At 42.0% G+C, this 16,478-nt stretch overlaps 1 protein-coding gene and 1 pseudogene across 2 annotated transcripts; both read right to left on the reverse strand.

Annotated features, from left to right (window-relative positions):
• Positions 1 to 1,339: 1,339 nt before the first annotated feature.
• Positions 1,340 to 2,302, reverse strand: LOC110531213 (guanylyl cyclase-activating protein 2-like; annotated as a pseudogene).
• Positions 2,303 to 6,776: 4,474 nt separating this feature from the next.
• On the reverse strand, positions 6,777 to 14,315 carry LOC110532440 (serine/threonine-protein phosphatase 4 regulatory subunit 2-A). Of its 2 annotated transcripts, none has more exons than XM_021616337.3 (9): positions 13,706 to 14,315; positions 13,172 to 13,253; positions 12,721 to 12,891; positions 12,486 to 12,579; positions 12,239 to 12,276; positions 11,062 to 11,136; positions 10,616 to 10,756; positions 10,211 to 10,476; positions 6,777 to 10,060 (listed from the first exon to the last, which is right to left on the reverse strand). In XM_021616337.3, exons 1-9 carry the CDS (start codon positions 13,737 to 13,739, stop codon positions 9,711 to 9,713), a joined length of 1,251 nt encoding a protein of 416 aa, XP_021472012.2. In that variant the 5' UTR covers positions 13,740 to 14,315; the 3' UTR covers positions 6,777 to 9,710. The 2 variants fall into 2 exon arrangements, with proteins under 2 accessions (XP_021472012.2, XP_021472013.2); XM_021616338.3 differs by having other exon boundaries at positions 13,172 to 13,281; positions 13,706 to 14,232.
• Positions 14,316 to 16,478: the final 2,163 nt, after the last annotated feature.

A 16,478-nucleotide genomic window follows, 5' to 3' on the forward strand; every position in this document is an offset into this window, starting at 1 on the left:
AAGTCACAGGTCTTGTCCCAAGGTGCGTGGTGCAGAGTGCCCGCTCCCTCTTGGCGGAAGACACACAAATATCATCACGAGTCCACTTCGAGTTACTTTCACCGATTCAACAGTCCCCAACCTCTTCTCCACCCAACCTGACATCACATATGGATCCACAAGAAGGAAAGGATCTGTTCTCTCAAAAAAGGCTCAAACCCGCACATGGCACCACAGGTAATTCATCCTCACTCTTGTCAGGTTACATTTTTTCTCTTTGTACTTGACTTAAATATTCCTCACCACACTGCTTCCCTCTACACTTAGCTCCTTTCCTTCTTCCTTGATGTCCATTTCCACAAACCTCCACGCACTTTCCACTCCTTCATCAGCTGTAGTAGCAAATGGTTCTTGTATCTTGAATTTGCCGCCATGTCTCGTCGACTCATAAAGCTCTACCAGCCGCAATTGTCTGCTGCCTACCGCCATTACCCAAGGTGAAGCTGCTTAAACATATCCAATCATTTCATATCTACAAGTATATAGAGGTAGGAGGAGCTGAAGGTTGATTCTGCTCCTGCTCCAGTACCTACCTCCATCATCCATTCTGGAATGTGATGAAGTGAATACTGTCAAAGATGGGCAGTATGGTTTCCATATTGTCAGGTTATTTATGATATTGTGATGTACGAGCTACCCTCATATACTCTGAAATTGATAGTGCATTTATTCAGGGTTATATAATAGACTTACTTTCCATAAAATAGGTCAACATTGGTGTGTTTATTATACATCTTCATACACATTTACTGTTCAACATACACAAAATGAGTTGTTCTACAAATGCAAAAATTGTGCCAGATACTGTATGTAACAACCAAGTCTGCTACCGGAATACTATATCATTGTCAGCTCTAACCATTGATATTTTTCCCAAGCAAAACATAATTGCAAAATAAACTTTACGATCTGCCACTGCATGTTGTCTATCAACCATATAGAGATGGAGAAAACTGGTCACTTTTACTTTACACTGCACATACAAAATGAAATCATGGGCAGTAGAACACACACATAACCATCAGTGGGAACAGAAACACGCAGATATGTACACATTAGGGATTTCAAAAGAGAAAACAAAGAAAGTTATGAAAGAAGCAACAAGTGATGGTGTGTGGTGTGCAGGTTATGGGGAGAGAGGGTAATACAGCAACGGTTGCCCCCTCTGCACAAGAGTCCATAGTCCCCATGGGTATGGTGGTAGTGTCAGCCACCACCTGGGCACAGGGGCAGGGCACAGGATAGCTGAAGCTGCTGGTAGATGGATTCAAATTTTGATTGAAAGAAGTCTATAAACTTATTACAGAGGTTCAGCTTCAGAGCTCTTGCGTCGCCGTACACTGATCCAGTCCCCAGGGTTGACGTCCATCTGCAGCATCTTCATCACCCACTTGTCCTTCCTGGCCCCGCCGATGAACTCATCCAGAGACAACTCCCTTGAGGGAAGACACAGTTAGCATGACTCACTAACTACTGAAACCAAACACTGTTTACAATGAGGGAAAAACATTACTAACACCCATTGTCCAATGGTCCAATTTTCCAAATACTTTAGACTGTTACACACAATAATATGTTGCACACAGTCATAAGGATATGGAATCACAGTGAGAACCTGCTAAATCATTACATTATTAAAACCACAGATCAAGCTGTCAGAGAACAGTAAGAGGGTAAAGAAAGCGTCCTCACCATCATATATGTATGGGATATTTTATGTTATCCTACACTAATCTTTGAACGTCTGTTACCTCTACAATCTCCAGCAGCTCTGTCTTGTCAATGCAGCCACTTCCATCTTTGTCATACATTTTGAAAGTCCATTTCAGTTTATGTTCCAACTTGCTCCTCAAGACCAGGTTCAAGGCTGCAACATACTCTAGAAAATCAATTGTATTGTCCTGCAAAGGAAAGAAATTATAAACTAATTTTATGATACTCATCAAGAAATACAGAAATGAAGAGAAAGTGATGTTCAACAGTTATCACTTGAAGGACATGTGGACACTGTGGCCCTCAAAGGCCCCCATCAGATGACTGTAATCTGTAGGCTACTCACTCCGTTCTTGTCAAATACGCGAAACATATTCTCAATATAATCGGTAGCGTTCTTGTTGTTAGTAACACCGAAGAAGCTCTTGAACTCGTGCATGAAGAGTGTTCCACTTGGGCACTCCACCACAAACTTCTTATACCAGTCCTGCAGCTCTGCAACATCAATTTCCTGGTCTGAATCACTCTCCTCACTCAGTCGCTGACCCATCAAATCAAATTTTATTTGTCACATACACATGGTTAGCAGATGTTAATGCGAGTGTAGCGAAATGCTTGTGCTAATCTAACCTAACAATTCCACAACTACCTTATACACACAAGTGTAAAGGGATGAAGAATATGTACATAAAAATATATGAATGAGTGATGGTACAGAACGGCATAGGCAAGATGCAGTAGCTGGTATTGAGTACAGTATATACATATGAGATGAGTAATGTAGGGTATGTAAACATAAAAATGGCGTTGTTTAAAGTGGCTAGTGATACATGTATTACATAAAGATGGCAAGATGCAGTAGATGGTATAGGGTACAGTATATACATATGAGATGAGTAATGTAGGGTATGTAAACATTATATTAAGTGGCATTGTTTAAAGTGGCTAGTGATAAATTTTTACATCAATTTTTTTCATTATTAAAGTGACTGGAGTTGAGTCAGTATGTTGGCTGTAGCCACTCTATGTTAGTGGTGGCTGTTTAACAGTCTGATGGCCTTGAGATAGAAGCTGTTTTTCAGTCTTTCGGTCCCTGCTTTGATACACCTGTACTGACCTCGCCTTCTGGATGATAGCGGGGTGAACAGGCAGTGGCTCGGGTGGTTGTTGTCCTTGATGATCTTTAAGTCCTTCCTGTGACATTGGGTGGTGTAGGTGTCCTGGAGGGCAGGTAGTTTGCCCCTGGTGAGGCATTGTGCAGACCTCACTACCCTCTGGAGAGCCTTACGGTATGTGGGTGGAGCAGTTGCCGTACCAGGCGGTGATACAGCCCGACAGGATGCTCTCGATTGTGCATCTGTAAAAGTTTGCGAGTGCTTTTGGTGACAAGCCGAATTTCTTCAACCTCCTGAGGTTGAAGAGGCGCTGCTGAAGTCCACAATCATCTCCTTTGTTTTGTTGACGTTGAGTGTGAGGTTATCTTCCTGACACCACACTCCGAGGGCCCTCACCTCTGGTAATCAAGCCTACCACTGTAGTGTTGTCTGCAAACTTGATGATTGAGTTGGAGGCGTGCATGGCCACGCAGTCGTGGGTGAACAGGGAGTACAGGAGAGGGCTCAGAACGCACCCTTGTTTGTGTGGCCCCAGTGTTGAGGATCAGCGGGGTGGAGATGTTACCTACCCTCACCACCTGGGGGCGGCCCATCAGGAAATTCAGTATCCAGTTGCACAGGGTGGGGTCGAGACCCAGGGTCTCAAGCTTGATGATGAGTTTGGAGGGTACTATGATGTTAAATTCCTCTTGTCCAGATGGGTTAGGGCAGTGTGGTTGCGATTGCGTCGTCTGTGGACCTATTGGGGCGGTAAGCAAATTGGAGTGGGTCTAGGGTGTCAGGTAGGGTGGAGGTGATATGGTATCACGGAAATAGTTCTCAAATACTGTGATGAGACTCTTTAGTTGAAGGTGTTGTCGCTCATGTTTGATTGGACTCCTTAGTTGAAGAAGTTGTCTCTCATGGTTGAAAGTTCCACATATGATTTTGCTCTTCCAACTTAATTTCCATCACAACTGCAACTTTTTAATCAGTCCACTGTGTCTGTACTATTACTGAAAAAATATATATATTTCCATAAAGGTACCACACATAAACAAAAACAATGCGGACAGAAACAGTGAGTTACTATATTACCCCTTGTCTGACAATTCTCCACTGATGGTAGAGACTGGGCAAGGACTGATGTAGATCACATGACACAAGGGATTAGGAATATATGCCTACTGTCTGGATCAATTAGTTCATAGTGAGTTCTTGAGAAGATTTGCTATTGTTCATCTTCTATTGCCCCATCATCAGTGTAAGAAGTCCAGTCAGTCCAAGGCAAGTGAACCTGCTAGAACTACTGCAACAGACAGGCGGGGGAACAAAATAATAGGTATAAAGATGTTAAACTGCTAACTGAACTGCTAATTTAGACTACTAAACCTAAAAGGAAGAGCCCTTGACTTGACATTTTTCTTTGATCATGGTAATAGTGTGACATGAGGAAATTTAAATCAGCATACAAGTCATTGTGGAAAAGGTACAAGGCCAGTTTCTCAGACCCAGACCCAGTTTAGTCCTGGACTAAAATGCACTTTCAATGGAAACTATGTCGTGGAAATTTCCTCTATTTACCAAATCATGAGAGCAAACCACACACAAGTCAGAGTTAGTTATCACAAAGTCCATCTTTAATTATATGAGCTCTATCACAACCCTGTGACTCTCAGATCAATTCAGTGTCTATCAATTAATTCTCTGAGAGTCCCTCTCACATTGTTACTGAGATCCTTTATAGCAAAGACACACATATCCAGACAGCATAGGCATAATTTATTGTTCAGCTTTGTCTCCTAAACTATGTTATTTTCTCAAACTCAGAACCATAAACCAATCCTCCATATCAACAGGCATATATCAAATCCATCCTATCTTGACAAGATCACAGAGACACACTGACTGGCACACAGACATTGTGGAGCCAAGAGATACACGCTTGACCTCTCCCCTCTCTCCGGCCCAAGCAACTTAGTCTTGACATAGAACAGATACTGCAACCCCGCCACAGTATTATACAAAAATAACATTCTGATGAGAAGTAACTTAAACATATGATGAATATAAAACATCTTCACATCTCTCTGTATAGGTCTAACTTCTTGATCCTTGGCTCTACGATGGAGTTGACAGTGAGATGGGGAGTATAAACCAATTTGAAAGAATAGTTTCAATAGAATGTTTTGATATTCTCTGTGAAATATGTTTAGATATGTCTATTAAGAATAATTGGTAAAAGTAATCATTTATCATGTAGTTAATGAACTGAACTAAACTGTTGTTCTGATCTGTTCGAGGTTATCATGAAAAGTGACATCAGACGGTATCTTAATGCATGGAAGAGATAATTGAACCGAATGGTGTGTGTACCTCAAAACCCCCTCTAACTGGCTGAAGAAGGGTGACAAAGGCGTTGAAGGAGGCTTTCCAAACCACTTCTATCGAGAGAAAAGAACCAAGCCAGAAATTGGTGTACAGTATCAGATCTAAGCTATCAACTGCTTTTCTTTCATGTTTCTCTCATACTGTGAGAGTCCACTTGGAGTGATCATGGAGAAAGATCTGTTCTAACATTTTCTTATGATGCTGGTATATTGGTTGACGAATGGACAAGACATGAGTGGTAAAGATGAGACATTGGAATTGGGACATTATCATGGGCCGTCCACTTTGAACTGTAAAGCTATCTGAAGAAAAACGAAAGAGACGCCAGAAGATGCAGTGCCTGAGAGGGGGGGTTGGTCAACTGTGCCATTAAAATTGTTTATACTTTTGTGGTATCAGGTTGATTGAAGAGGTCTACACCATGTAAATTGTAGTAATTTAGATTAAGAATGCATTGAGATACTGATCTGTATTATAATCATGATTAAAAAAGTTAATAGTAGAATTATGGGATAATTATACAAACATATGATGAATATAAAACATCTTACCTGTTACCAACCAATTCTGATTATTCACCAACAACTATCAATTGAAAATTAATTTTTTCATCCAGGACTAGGTTTAATCAGGGTCCAGGAAACTATCCCATGTCATCTCTACAGAGAATTACATTGAGCCATATACAGGCAGGACCCAGTATATTCCCATGGTGAAATATGAAGTCCATGTCTTGCCAAAGGTTAGTTACACAATGTCCCTTAAATGGGATCCTCCTTTTTGTTTGCAAATCTGATGACTCATAAAGGCCAGGCATTTGGTAATCCCTCTTTAAGGTGATGCTATTTCTTAGGACCTTCCTTGATAACCTGTGTGACAGAATGTACATTGTCTCCGTTGCAGCATAATTATGTCATAAGTACATCAACTTTATGATAAACATTTATTATTGTATTCCATGGCTCAGTAGTAGGCCTAACATTTTACCAGTTGACTGTGTCTCCAAATACCCCTTGTTATATTTTTGTATGGAAGATGTGAAAATCCTGATATCGATATGAGAAACATTTATCAAATTTATATACACTAAAGAGACAGGTTGCAGAGGTTGGAAACACACTTGTGGGACTGACTGTCCTTGTTTCCTATAGTTGAACAGTGTGAAGATCTCAATTGCATTCTCCTTGTGTCCTCTCTCTTCAGCTCCTTCTCAAAACCAATTGGATCAGAAAGCCAGAGGTCCCTCCCCTCTGATCTCCGCCATTGGATTTTGAGGACGCGAGGAATATGCAATTGAGATATTCCCAGTGTGTTGACTGAACACCCCCGTCTAGCACATCTTGGCTCATGTAATCTGCTGACTAGGTGTTTCATAGGGACACAGATAAGTATCATTAGCCTGAGTGTCAAGGCCATCTGGAGATACTCTCATAACTTTCTCTGAAAATGTAGATAAGGACATAATATATTCAAAGGATGTATTCAGTTAGCAAAATTTACTTGAAAAACGTACTGATACAAATTAAGCAAACCCCACACTTAAAATGTTAGCATTTATTGCTTCATATGAATACTGTGCTGAAAGCCAATCATTCAATTTACAGAGATGTCAATCGGTTTCACAAAGGCAGTGAACACATATTACAATCTACAAAATCTACTTTACAGAAATGTTTATCCTAATATATAAAAAGACAGTTGCAGAAACTGGTAAAGATATGGCAGCCAGTAAACTCTCAAAATAAAATCAAACCAGATTCTTGTGATCAATGACATTTAGTGCTGATATTGACATTTCAATTTGACAAATGTAATTTTATTGAATTGAAAAGATTGTGAGAACTAAAGTAAACCATGTTTTCTTACCATTTGAGTAAATCGGACACAAAAACTGACAGTAACTGTGGTCAACAAACAAAAGCATTCACTCAATACTGTCAGACAACAGAAATCAGGAAATTGGCAATATTGTCTTCTGATGTTTTGGAAGACTTAGCAACAGGTGAGAAGGTAGAGAACAGTGAGATAGAGTGCTCCTGGAAAGTTTAGAGCAATTTGTTCACAGCTATACAGTGCTGTCAGAAAGTATTCATTCCCCTCAACCTATTCCACATTTTGTTGGGGTAAAGCCCAAATTCAATTTTCCTACACAAAATAGCCCATAATGTCAAAGTGAAAACATTTATTTTTGCAAATGTATTGAATCATAAATACATATAATTTACATAAGTATTCACACCCGAGTCAAAAACACCTTTGGTGGCGATTACAGCTTTGTGTCGTCTTGGGTACGTCTGCATCAGCTTTGCACATTTGGATTTGGGGATTTCCTCCCATTCTTCCTTGCAGATTTTCTCAAGCTCTGTTAAGTTAAATGGGAAGTGGCGGTGAACAGCAATCTTCAAGTCTTTCCATAGATTTTCAATGGGCTTTGGTTGAGCCACTCAATGACTTTCAAACTCTTGTGCTGAAGTCATTCCAGCATTGCTTTGGCTATATGCTTGGGGTCATTGTCCTGTTGGAATGTAAATCTTCACCCCAGTCCAAGGTCATTTGCACTCTGAAGCAGGTTGTCATCAGGGATTTGACACCATTCATTGTTCGCGGTATCCTTACCAGTCTCTCAATCCCTGCCACTGAAAAGCATCCCTATAGCAAGATGCTGCCACCACCGCTATACAGTAGGGATGGTGTTAGATGGGTGATTAGCTGTGCCTGTTTCTCTCTAGACAGCGCTTTGCATTCAGGCCAATTTGTTTCTCATCAGACAACAGAATCTTTTGCCTTATGCTCCATCTTTCATATGCCTTTTTGCAAACTCCAGGCCTTCCATCATGTCCCTTTTTGTTAGGAGCGGCTTCCGTCTGGCCACTCTCCCATAAAGCTCAGATTGGTGAAGTGCGCAAAGACTTCTGGCTTCTGAGAACAGCAGGATAGCCTAGTGGTTAGTGTTGGACTAGTAACCGGAAGGTTGCAAGTTCTAATCCCTGAGCCGACAAAGTATAAATCTGTTGTTCTGCCCCTGAACAGGCAGTTAACCCACTGTTCCTAGGCCGTCATTGAAAATGAGAATTTGTTCATAACTGACTTGCCTAGTTAAATAAAGGTAATAAAAAAAAAATCAAGACCTTCTGGCAGGTTCTCCCATCTCAACCAAGGAACTCTAGTTCTGTCAGAGTAGTCATTGGGTTCTTAGTCACTCACCTCCCTTACCAAAAGTCTTTCTTGCCTTGGTCGGACAGCTGGGTAATTCTAGATTTTTTCAATGTCCCAATGATAGAGACCACTGTGCTCGCAAAAACTCTAAAATTGTTTTATACCCTTCCCCCAGATATATGCCTCATCACAATCGTGTCTCGGCACTCTACGGACAGCTCCTTGGACTTCATGGTAATAGTTTCTGCTTTGACATGAACTGTCTACTGTGGAACCTTGTTTGTCTAAATCATGTCCAAACAAATTAATTAGCCACAGGTGGACTCCAATCAAGTTGTAGTGACAGCTCAAGGATGATCAAAGGAAGTTGGCTGCTCCTGAGCTCAGTTTGGTGTGACATAACAAAGGGGTGTGTATACCTTTAAATTAGATATTTATTTCATTTTCAATAAATTTGCAAAGACTTCTAAAAATGTGTTTTCATTCTGGGTTATTGTGTGTTAACATTTAAGCTATTTTGAATTCAAGCTGTACATTTTTGGGGGAATAAGTCGAGGGGTATGAATACTTTCTGAAAGCACTGTTTTGTTCAATCAGAGTGCAATAGTACATGAGGATTGGTTGCAATCCATGGTTTCGGTATGTTTACTTTGCAAGATTACCAAACTTGCAGGGCAAGGGCTTCCAGTGGTTTTATGGAACAGATGTGTGTCATGGACAATCCTTCATACTTTACATTCCAAAGTATGGACAACTACACTAGAAATTTAAACAGATGTGAACGGTAGCTTTACCAAGGGAAAACCCAAGGCATCCCACAGATCCAGAGGAGACCCCAACTGGGCCGGCCAACATGATACTTTCACCACAGATTGAGATCACAACAAACACACAGAAGTGGCTGATTCATTCCTTATGACAATGTTAACCAAGCAGCTTTAGAACTGGTGTCTAAAATAGCAGTAAATATTAAAATGACAGTGATCCATGAGAGAAATAAAAACTATCAAGGTGATAAAAAAGTACAGCTGAGTCGTTTTTTTGAATGCCACAGGCTTTAAAAAAAAATCTAGCTGGAGGGGAACTTTAAATGATAAGTTCCAGTTTTTAAAAACGGACTAATGCGTGGCCGTCAGGAGGTGGGTGGGTCTTACAAGGCGTGAAGAGACCTGAGGGTGAAAATCCTCTGAGGCCTCACACAAAAAGCATCCCTGTGCTGGGAGATACAGGTCCATAGTGGTACAGAGATCTCCTGGGTTTGGTACAGTGTCAATATACAGTGTAAAGTAATGTTGGGGGGGGGCCGTTGGCCTCAGGTTAGTCCTGTTCCATGGGCTCATCTGCAGTCTCTGAGCTTTCCGAACAGTTTTCTGCAGCAGAGCCCTCTGCCAACGACTCAGCTGTACTGCTGGGAGAGGCAGAGGGGATAGGCTCTTCACTGGGTGCTCCCTCCCCATTGCTGCTACTGCTGCTACTTACTGGGTCACTGCAATCACCTTCCTCCTGTTCCTCTAAACTCAGATCATTCCCTGACTGAGCAAGCTGCTCCTCTGACTGGTCCATGGTGTTGTCACTCTTTAGTCTGTGGGTGGGGCCATACTCAGCCTCCCTCTCTGATGTCTCTTCCTCGTCATCAAAGGGATCTTCTGTCTGAGTACTGGAGGGCTCTGGGGGACAGAAGGCAAGAACAATAATACCATTACATCCTTCCATAAATCAATCCATTTTTAGCAATGTTATTTTTAGATTCATGTCATTTTCCCTTTCACAAATCACGCAATGTAATTTGAAAATTCCCCATTGTACAAAATACATACCATGATCGTCTGTGGTGAGCATATCAGCAGACTTATCTTTTTCTTCCTCAACAACATCTGTTGACGATTCTGGCATGTCTGATGAACTTTGGGCAGGTGCAGGACATGACATCTCCTTGTCTACCTCTTCCTCCTCTTCATCCATGTCTTTGTCAAACTTCAGCCTCTTGACTTCGTGGCTCTCTGCCTCCGTTGCATCCTCTTCCGGATGCTTGGTCTTCATCGGACTGCTCTGTGTGGCATCACTTTCCGATACCGAGGAATCACTAAAGGAAGGGTCAAAACATCAGAACCAGTTGCTCTAATTATATATATATATATATTTCTTATAAAACATTTACATGTGGTATCAGTACATTATATTTCTGCTGACAGTAACCTGGCTTTTCACACAATGCTATTTACCTGACAACATGCTCCTCCTCTTGTTCTGTGAGTGGCTCCTTATCGTCTGTGCTGTCAGGGAGACCGTTTGTAGCCAGAGAGGTGGATAGTGATAGCTTTGGTCTGTTCAGTGGCCTTGGGGTGTCTGGTCCATTTACATTCCTACCGTAAGGAGAGGAAATAATCTCTGCATAATCTAATACTTTCATACAATCAAATGTTGTTGCAACTGAATCTATGTTGCAATTTAATTTAATTAATAACAAGGAGATTAATTCAAGCAACACTACAGTGCCACCCACTGTCTAACAATCATATTTGGTATGAGTAAATTAGTAAACCTTCTCCCCCTATGTTCAGGGATCCCTGGAAAGAAAGGTTGGGTTTAATTTGGGTTCCTTATCCCTTTTTTATGTTTTTTAATAGCATAACTGTAGGTTAACCATTGACAAGTAGGTATATCTCACCTTTCTGAATAAATAGCGGTATTGCCAGGGAACATCACTCCATTCATTCTATTTACACTGGTAGCCCCATTTTTCCTTTAAAAAGAGGCACAGCAAGTCAACAAATCTAAATGATTGTTAGCTTTAAAATGCTATACATAGCTTTTTTTTTTTGCATTGTAATTTCAGTACATTTCCATAATATATCAGGCACTAATGGTGGAAGGATAGTGTTTCACAGTATCGCTTACCCACAGTGTTGTGATTGGCTGTGATATTCGTCTATTGATTCTGCCTGCCGGTGCGGCATCTGTTGTCAAACTAGGATAGCTGTTCTGACTTTGTGGCTGTGTTATCTAGTGGAAACTAATTTCTTGGTTGCTAAAATTCTACACTGTTCTTGTGAACGTGTGAAATGGCTAGCTAGTTAGCGGGGTGCGCGCCAATAGCGTTTCAATCAGTGACGTCACTCGCTCTGAGACCTTGATGTAGTTGTTTCCCTAACGTTGCTTCAAGGGTGACTTGTCGATGTGTGCAGGGGGTCCCTGGTTCGAGCCAAGGTAGGGGCGAGGAGAGGGACGAAAGCACTATTGTTACATTCGCTCAATTTCTGTGAGAAAACAAGCACAATAATGTAGGGAATCATTGTACCATCTAAATCAATAACAACAACAAAACTCTTATTTGTCAGCTGTTTGAAGAGGGTGAGCCAAAACAAAAAAAAAGTTACTTTCGTTTTTTGGTCCACCAGCTTCAAACAGCTGTAAATATGATTTTTGTTGTTGCTGAAAATACGTTTCACAGCGATTTAGATGGTACAATGATTCCCTACAATATTGAGTGCTTGTTTTCTCACATAAGTGAAAATTGAGCGAACAGTGTAGAATTTTAGCAACCAGGAAATTAGCCATTTCCACTAGATAACACAGCCAACGTCAGAAAGGCTTTCCCAGTTTGACAAAAGATGCCGCACTGGCGGAAGAAATCAACAAGTGAATATCACAGTGAATCAAAATGCAACACTGTAATACTTTTGAAACACTATCATTCCACTATTAGCCACCAATATTTTCTGTAATTACAATGCAAAAAATCCTGTGTACATTAGCACCTTTTAAGTATATTTTGCTATATAAAAAAATAATAATTTTAGGTATAAGCTAAAGGGGTAGGTAGAGAAACATGACAGAATACTTACTCTGACGTAGGACACACACAGCTGACCACCATCACATTCTGCAAAACATAAACACCATCAATCCCCAAGCATTTATATTAATACAAGCAATTCTAACTTGTTTATAAAAAATTTAACTGGGCCATGCAAGAATACATTACTCAACACAAGGACATGTATATGTGACATAGGTATTCTTACTAGGCTTAATACCCTCATTCAAACACCCATTACAAGTAATGATGTCAGTAGAAGTGACGATACTTACCTTCTCCACTCCCCTGAGGAACTTGTCTGTTCCTGTGTAGTTTCTCTTTGGCTCAGTCAGTAACTCACACAGACGCTGGATGGTGAACGGAATCCTGGAAAAATATGGATTTGTCAAGAAGGTATACTTTCCTCACCGTGGCTGTATACTAGGGCTACACAAAGACCTACTAGTAAAACAAGAAAAAGGGTCATTTTATTAGACGTTTCAACACTGGTTAGTAGAGGATACTCACCCGTTGTATCCTTCTACGATTTTGAGAATCCTCTCCTTCATCTCTTCAAACGGAATGTACTCCACATTAGGATTGGCTGGCCCTCGCTGGTCTGGTGTCGAGGCTCTGAAGTCATCCATTACCTTCTCAAGTTTAAACAGGAAATAACTTTTGAACTGTGACCATGAAATCCTGGAAAAGATGAGACCAAAAAGTTATCCTCTCTAGATCAGACACCTTGTAACCTATCCAACAGAGATGCAGCCTTGATGCTGTGATAACTACCAGTCTTGGGACCACACAATCATGTCTCCTCAAACAACTTTGGATTTGGTAGCATATCGTGATTTCTGGAATATGACTATCCACGAGTTGTAATTTATCAGTCGTTTTATTTTTATCCTGTATTGACACATTGTCTTCTCCTTAGAAAAGTGGCTGGCACCGTTGGGATCATTTATCAGACACTCACATCGTTTCTCCCGTTTTGGCGACATGACACAGAAACTGATCCAGGGCAGGGCAGGCATCTTTCTTCCCTTTCTTCTCGAAGTCTGAACGTAGATGCATGAAAATAGGAAACTATTTCAAGTTATGTGCAGTGTTGGGTAACGTTAGCAGGCACCAATAATTAACTGCACGGCAACCACAGCGTTAGCGATCTAACAGTACCTAGCTAGAAAACTAATTAACCATCCATGGCCAACAAACTAGGTTACAGCGACCGGATAACTATGTAACTACAATGTGGGTAAAATAGCTTCAACACAATACACCTATTCACATACGTTTTGAATTATACAAGTACAGTAACGTTATCTAAATAAAATAGGCCTAGCGCGAGTTAGCTAGCTAACAATTTCGACTGATAGCCCCAGCTAGCTAGCCAAGTTAGCCGTCCAACGAGTATAATTTTTGCAGCTACTTAACGTTACGCTTGTAAATACAAATGTAGCTGGTTAATCATGTACATATACGGAAAATCAGCAAACGCGAGTTGACTTACCCGTAAAACACTCCAAAAGTGTGTCGATTTCCATGGTTGTAACGTAAGCTATTTTATGGCAACCGAAGTCCCCTACACACCAGCGACAGGAAATCAGAAAAAGCTAGCTACCGCTAGCTAGCAACAATGCATCCCAGTGAGTTTATGGCGCCGTTTGACTCACACTTGCAGGCTAACGTTAGCTACCCACACAACTGGGCATGTCCAGTCAGAGTATGTCTGGCAAACCGGCCTTCTTCTTTGGGATTGGTTTGACGGATCGCATCCAACTTTTAAGGTGCGTTCCCCGCCACCTACTGTACTGGAGTGTGAGGCCAGTCACAGCCTACCTACATTAAATTATCTTCGATAGTCCTGTTCCTCTAAGAAAGTGAAATAGAGCCCTAAACACCCAAATCTTAACCCCGTCGAGCCTCTCTAACCCTTTCACACAATCTCTCCCTATCTACATAATCACAAAATATCAACACATGCTCCACCGTTTCCTCCACTAAACACTCACCACACAGACCTGTTTCATGTCTCCCAATCATCCACAGCATGGCATTCAAACCTGTCTGCCCAGACCATCGTCTACTCCACAGAACTTTCTCTCTCCTACATCCCATACTCCCCACCTCTTCCTTTAATGATCGATGCACGGGATAAAATCCCTTACAAAAAAATATTGCTATTTTGTGATTACTGAATAACTGCAATGTACTGCAGTTATACTGCACTGTAACAGCAGTTACACTTCAAAGTTACTGCAGTAAAAATAACGGTGTTCTTTTGGACGCAGTATTATTAGCATACTGCAGTTATACTGCATTTTAACTACAGTTATACTACAGCGTACTGCAGTTATACTGCACGCTGACTGCACATTTTTTTGTAAGGGATTGCCTCCCCTTACTACTAGCATCCCACTCCCTTTTTGCTAAAGATCGAGGCCTTTTGCCCGGATCAAGAACTTGTCTTCCCTGCGGACCAGTGGGACCTGAATATCTAGCCCCTGTCAAATGCACCGAATACAACAGGTATAGACTTTACAGTGAAATGCTTACTTCCAAGCCCTTAACCAACTATGCAGTTTTAAGAAAATACCACAAAAAAAGTAAGAGACAAGAATAACAAATAATTAAAGAGCAACAGCAAATAACAAAAGCGGGGCTATATACAGGGGGTACCGGTACAGAGTCAATGTGTCAATGTGCGGGGGCACCGGTGTCGAGGTAATTATGTACATGTAGGTAGAGTTATTAAAGTGACTATGCATAGATAATAACAGAGGCTAGCAGCAGCGTGGGGGGGGGGGGGGGGGGGGGGGGGCAATGCAAATAGTCTGGGTAGCCATTTGATTAGCTGTTCAGGAGTTTTATGGCTTGGGGGTAGAAGCTGTTTAGAAGCCTTTTGTACCTAAACTTGATGCTCCGGTACCATTTCCCCTGCTGTAACAGAATGAACAGTCTGTGGCTGGAGTTTTTGACAATTTTTAGGGCCTTCCTCTGACACCGCCTGGTATAGAGGTCCTGGATGGCAGGAAGCTTGGCCCCAGTGATGTACTGGGCCGTACGCACTACCTCTGTAGTGCCTTGCGGTCGAAGGCCGAACAGTTACCATACCAGGCAGTGATGCAACCCGTCAGGATTCTCTCGAAGGTGCAGCTGTAAAACCTTTGAGGATCTGAGGACCCATACCAAGTCTTTTCAGCCTCCTGGCGGGGAATAGGTTTTGTCATTCCCTCTTCACGACTTGGTCCAAGCATGAACTGTGCTTGGACCATGTTAGTTTGTTGGTGATGTGGACGCCAAGGAACTTGAAGCTCTCAACCTACTCCACTACAGCCCTGTTGATGAGAATGGGGACGTGCTCAGTCCTCCTTTTCCTGTAGTCCACAACCATCTCCTTTGTCTTGATCACGTTGAGTGAGAGGTTGTTGTCCTTGCACCTCACAGTCAAGGCCTCTGACCTCCTCCCTATAGGCTGTCTCATCGTTGTCGATGATCAGGCCTACCACTGTTGTGTCATCAGCAAATGATAGTGTTGGAGCCGTGCCTGGCCATGCAGTCATGAGTGAACATGGAGTACAGGAAGGGACTGAGCACGCACCCTTGAGGGGCCCCCGTGTTGAGGATCATCGTAGCGGATGTGTTGTTACCTACCCTTACCACTTGGGGGCAGCCCATCAGGAAGTCCAGGATCCAGTTGCAGAGGGAGGTGTTTAGTCCCAGGGTCCTTAGCTTAGTGATGCGCTTTGAGGGCACTATGTTGTTGAACGCTGAGCTGTAGTCAATGAATAGCATTCTTATAGGTGTTCCTTTTGTCCAGGAGGGAAAGGGCAGTGAGGAGTGCAATAGAGATTGCGTCATCTGTGGATCTGTTGGTGCAGTATGCAAATTGAGTGGGTCTAGGGTTTCTGGGATAATGGTGTTGATGTGAGAGCCATGACCAGTTTTTCAACGCATTTCATGGCTACAGATGTGAGTGATACGGGTCTGTAGTCATTTAGGCAGGTTACCTTCGTGTTCTTGGACACAGGGACTATGGTGGTTTGCTTGAAACATGTTGCTATTACAGACTCAGACAGGGGGAAGTTGAAAATGCCTGTGAAGACATTTGCCAGTTGGTCAGCGCATGCTCGGAGTACACATCCTGGTAATCCATCTGGCCCAGCAGCCTTGTGAATGTTGACCTGTTTAAAGGTCTTAGTCACATCGGCTGCGGAGAGCGTGATCACACAGTCGTCTGGAACAGCTGATGCTCTCATGCATGTTTCAGTGTTAATTGCCTC

This window comes from Oncorhynchus mykiss, chromosome 9 (genome assembly GCF_057628025.1).
Source record: "Oncorhynchus mykiss isolate SJ-2025 chromosome 9, ASM5762802v1, whole genome shotgun sequence".
Lineage (NCBI taxonomy): Eukaryota > Metazoa > Chordata > Actinopteri > Salmoniformes > Salmonidae > Oncorhynchus > Oncorhynchus mykiss.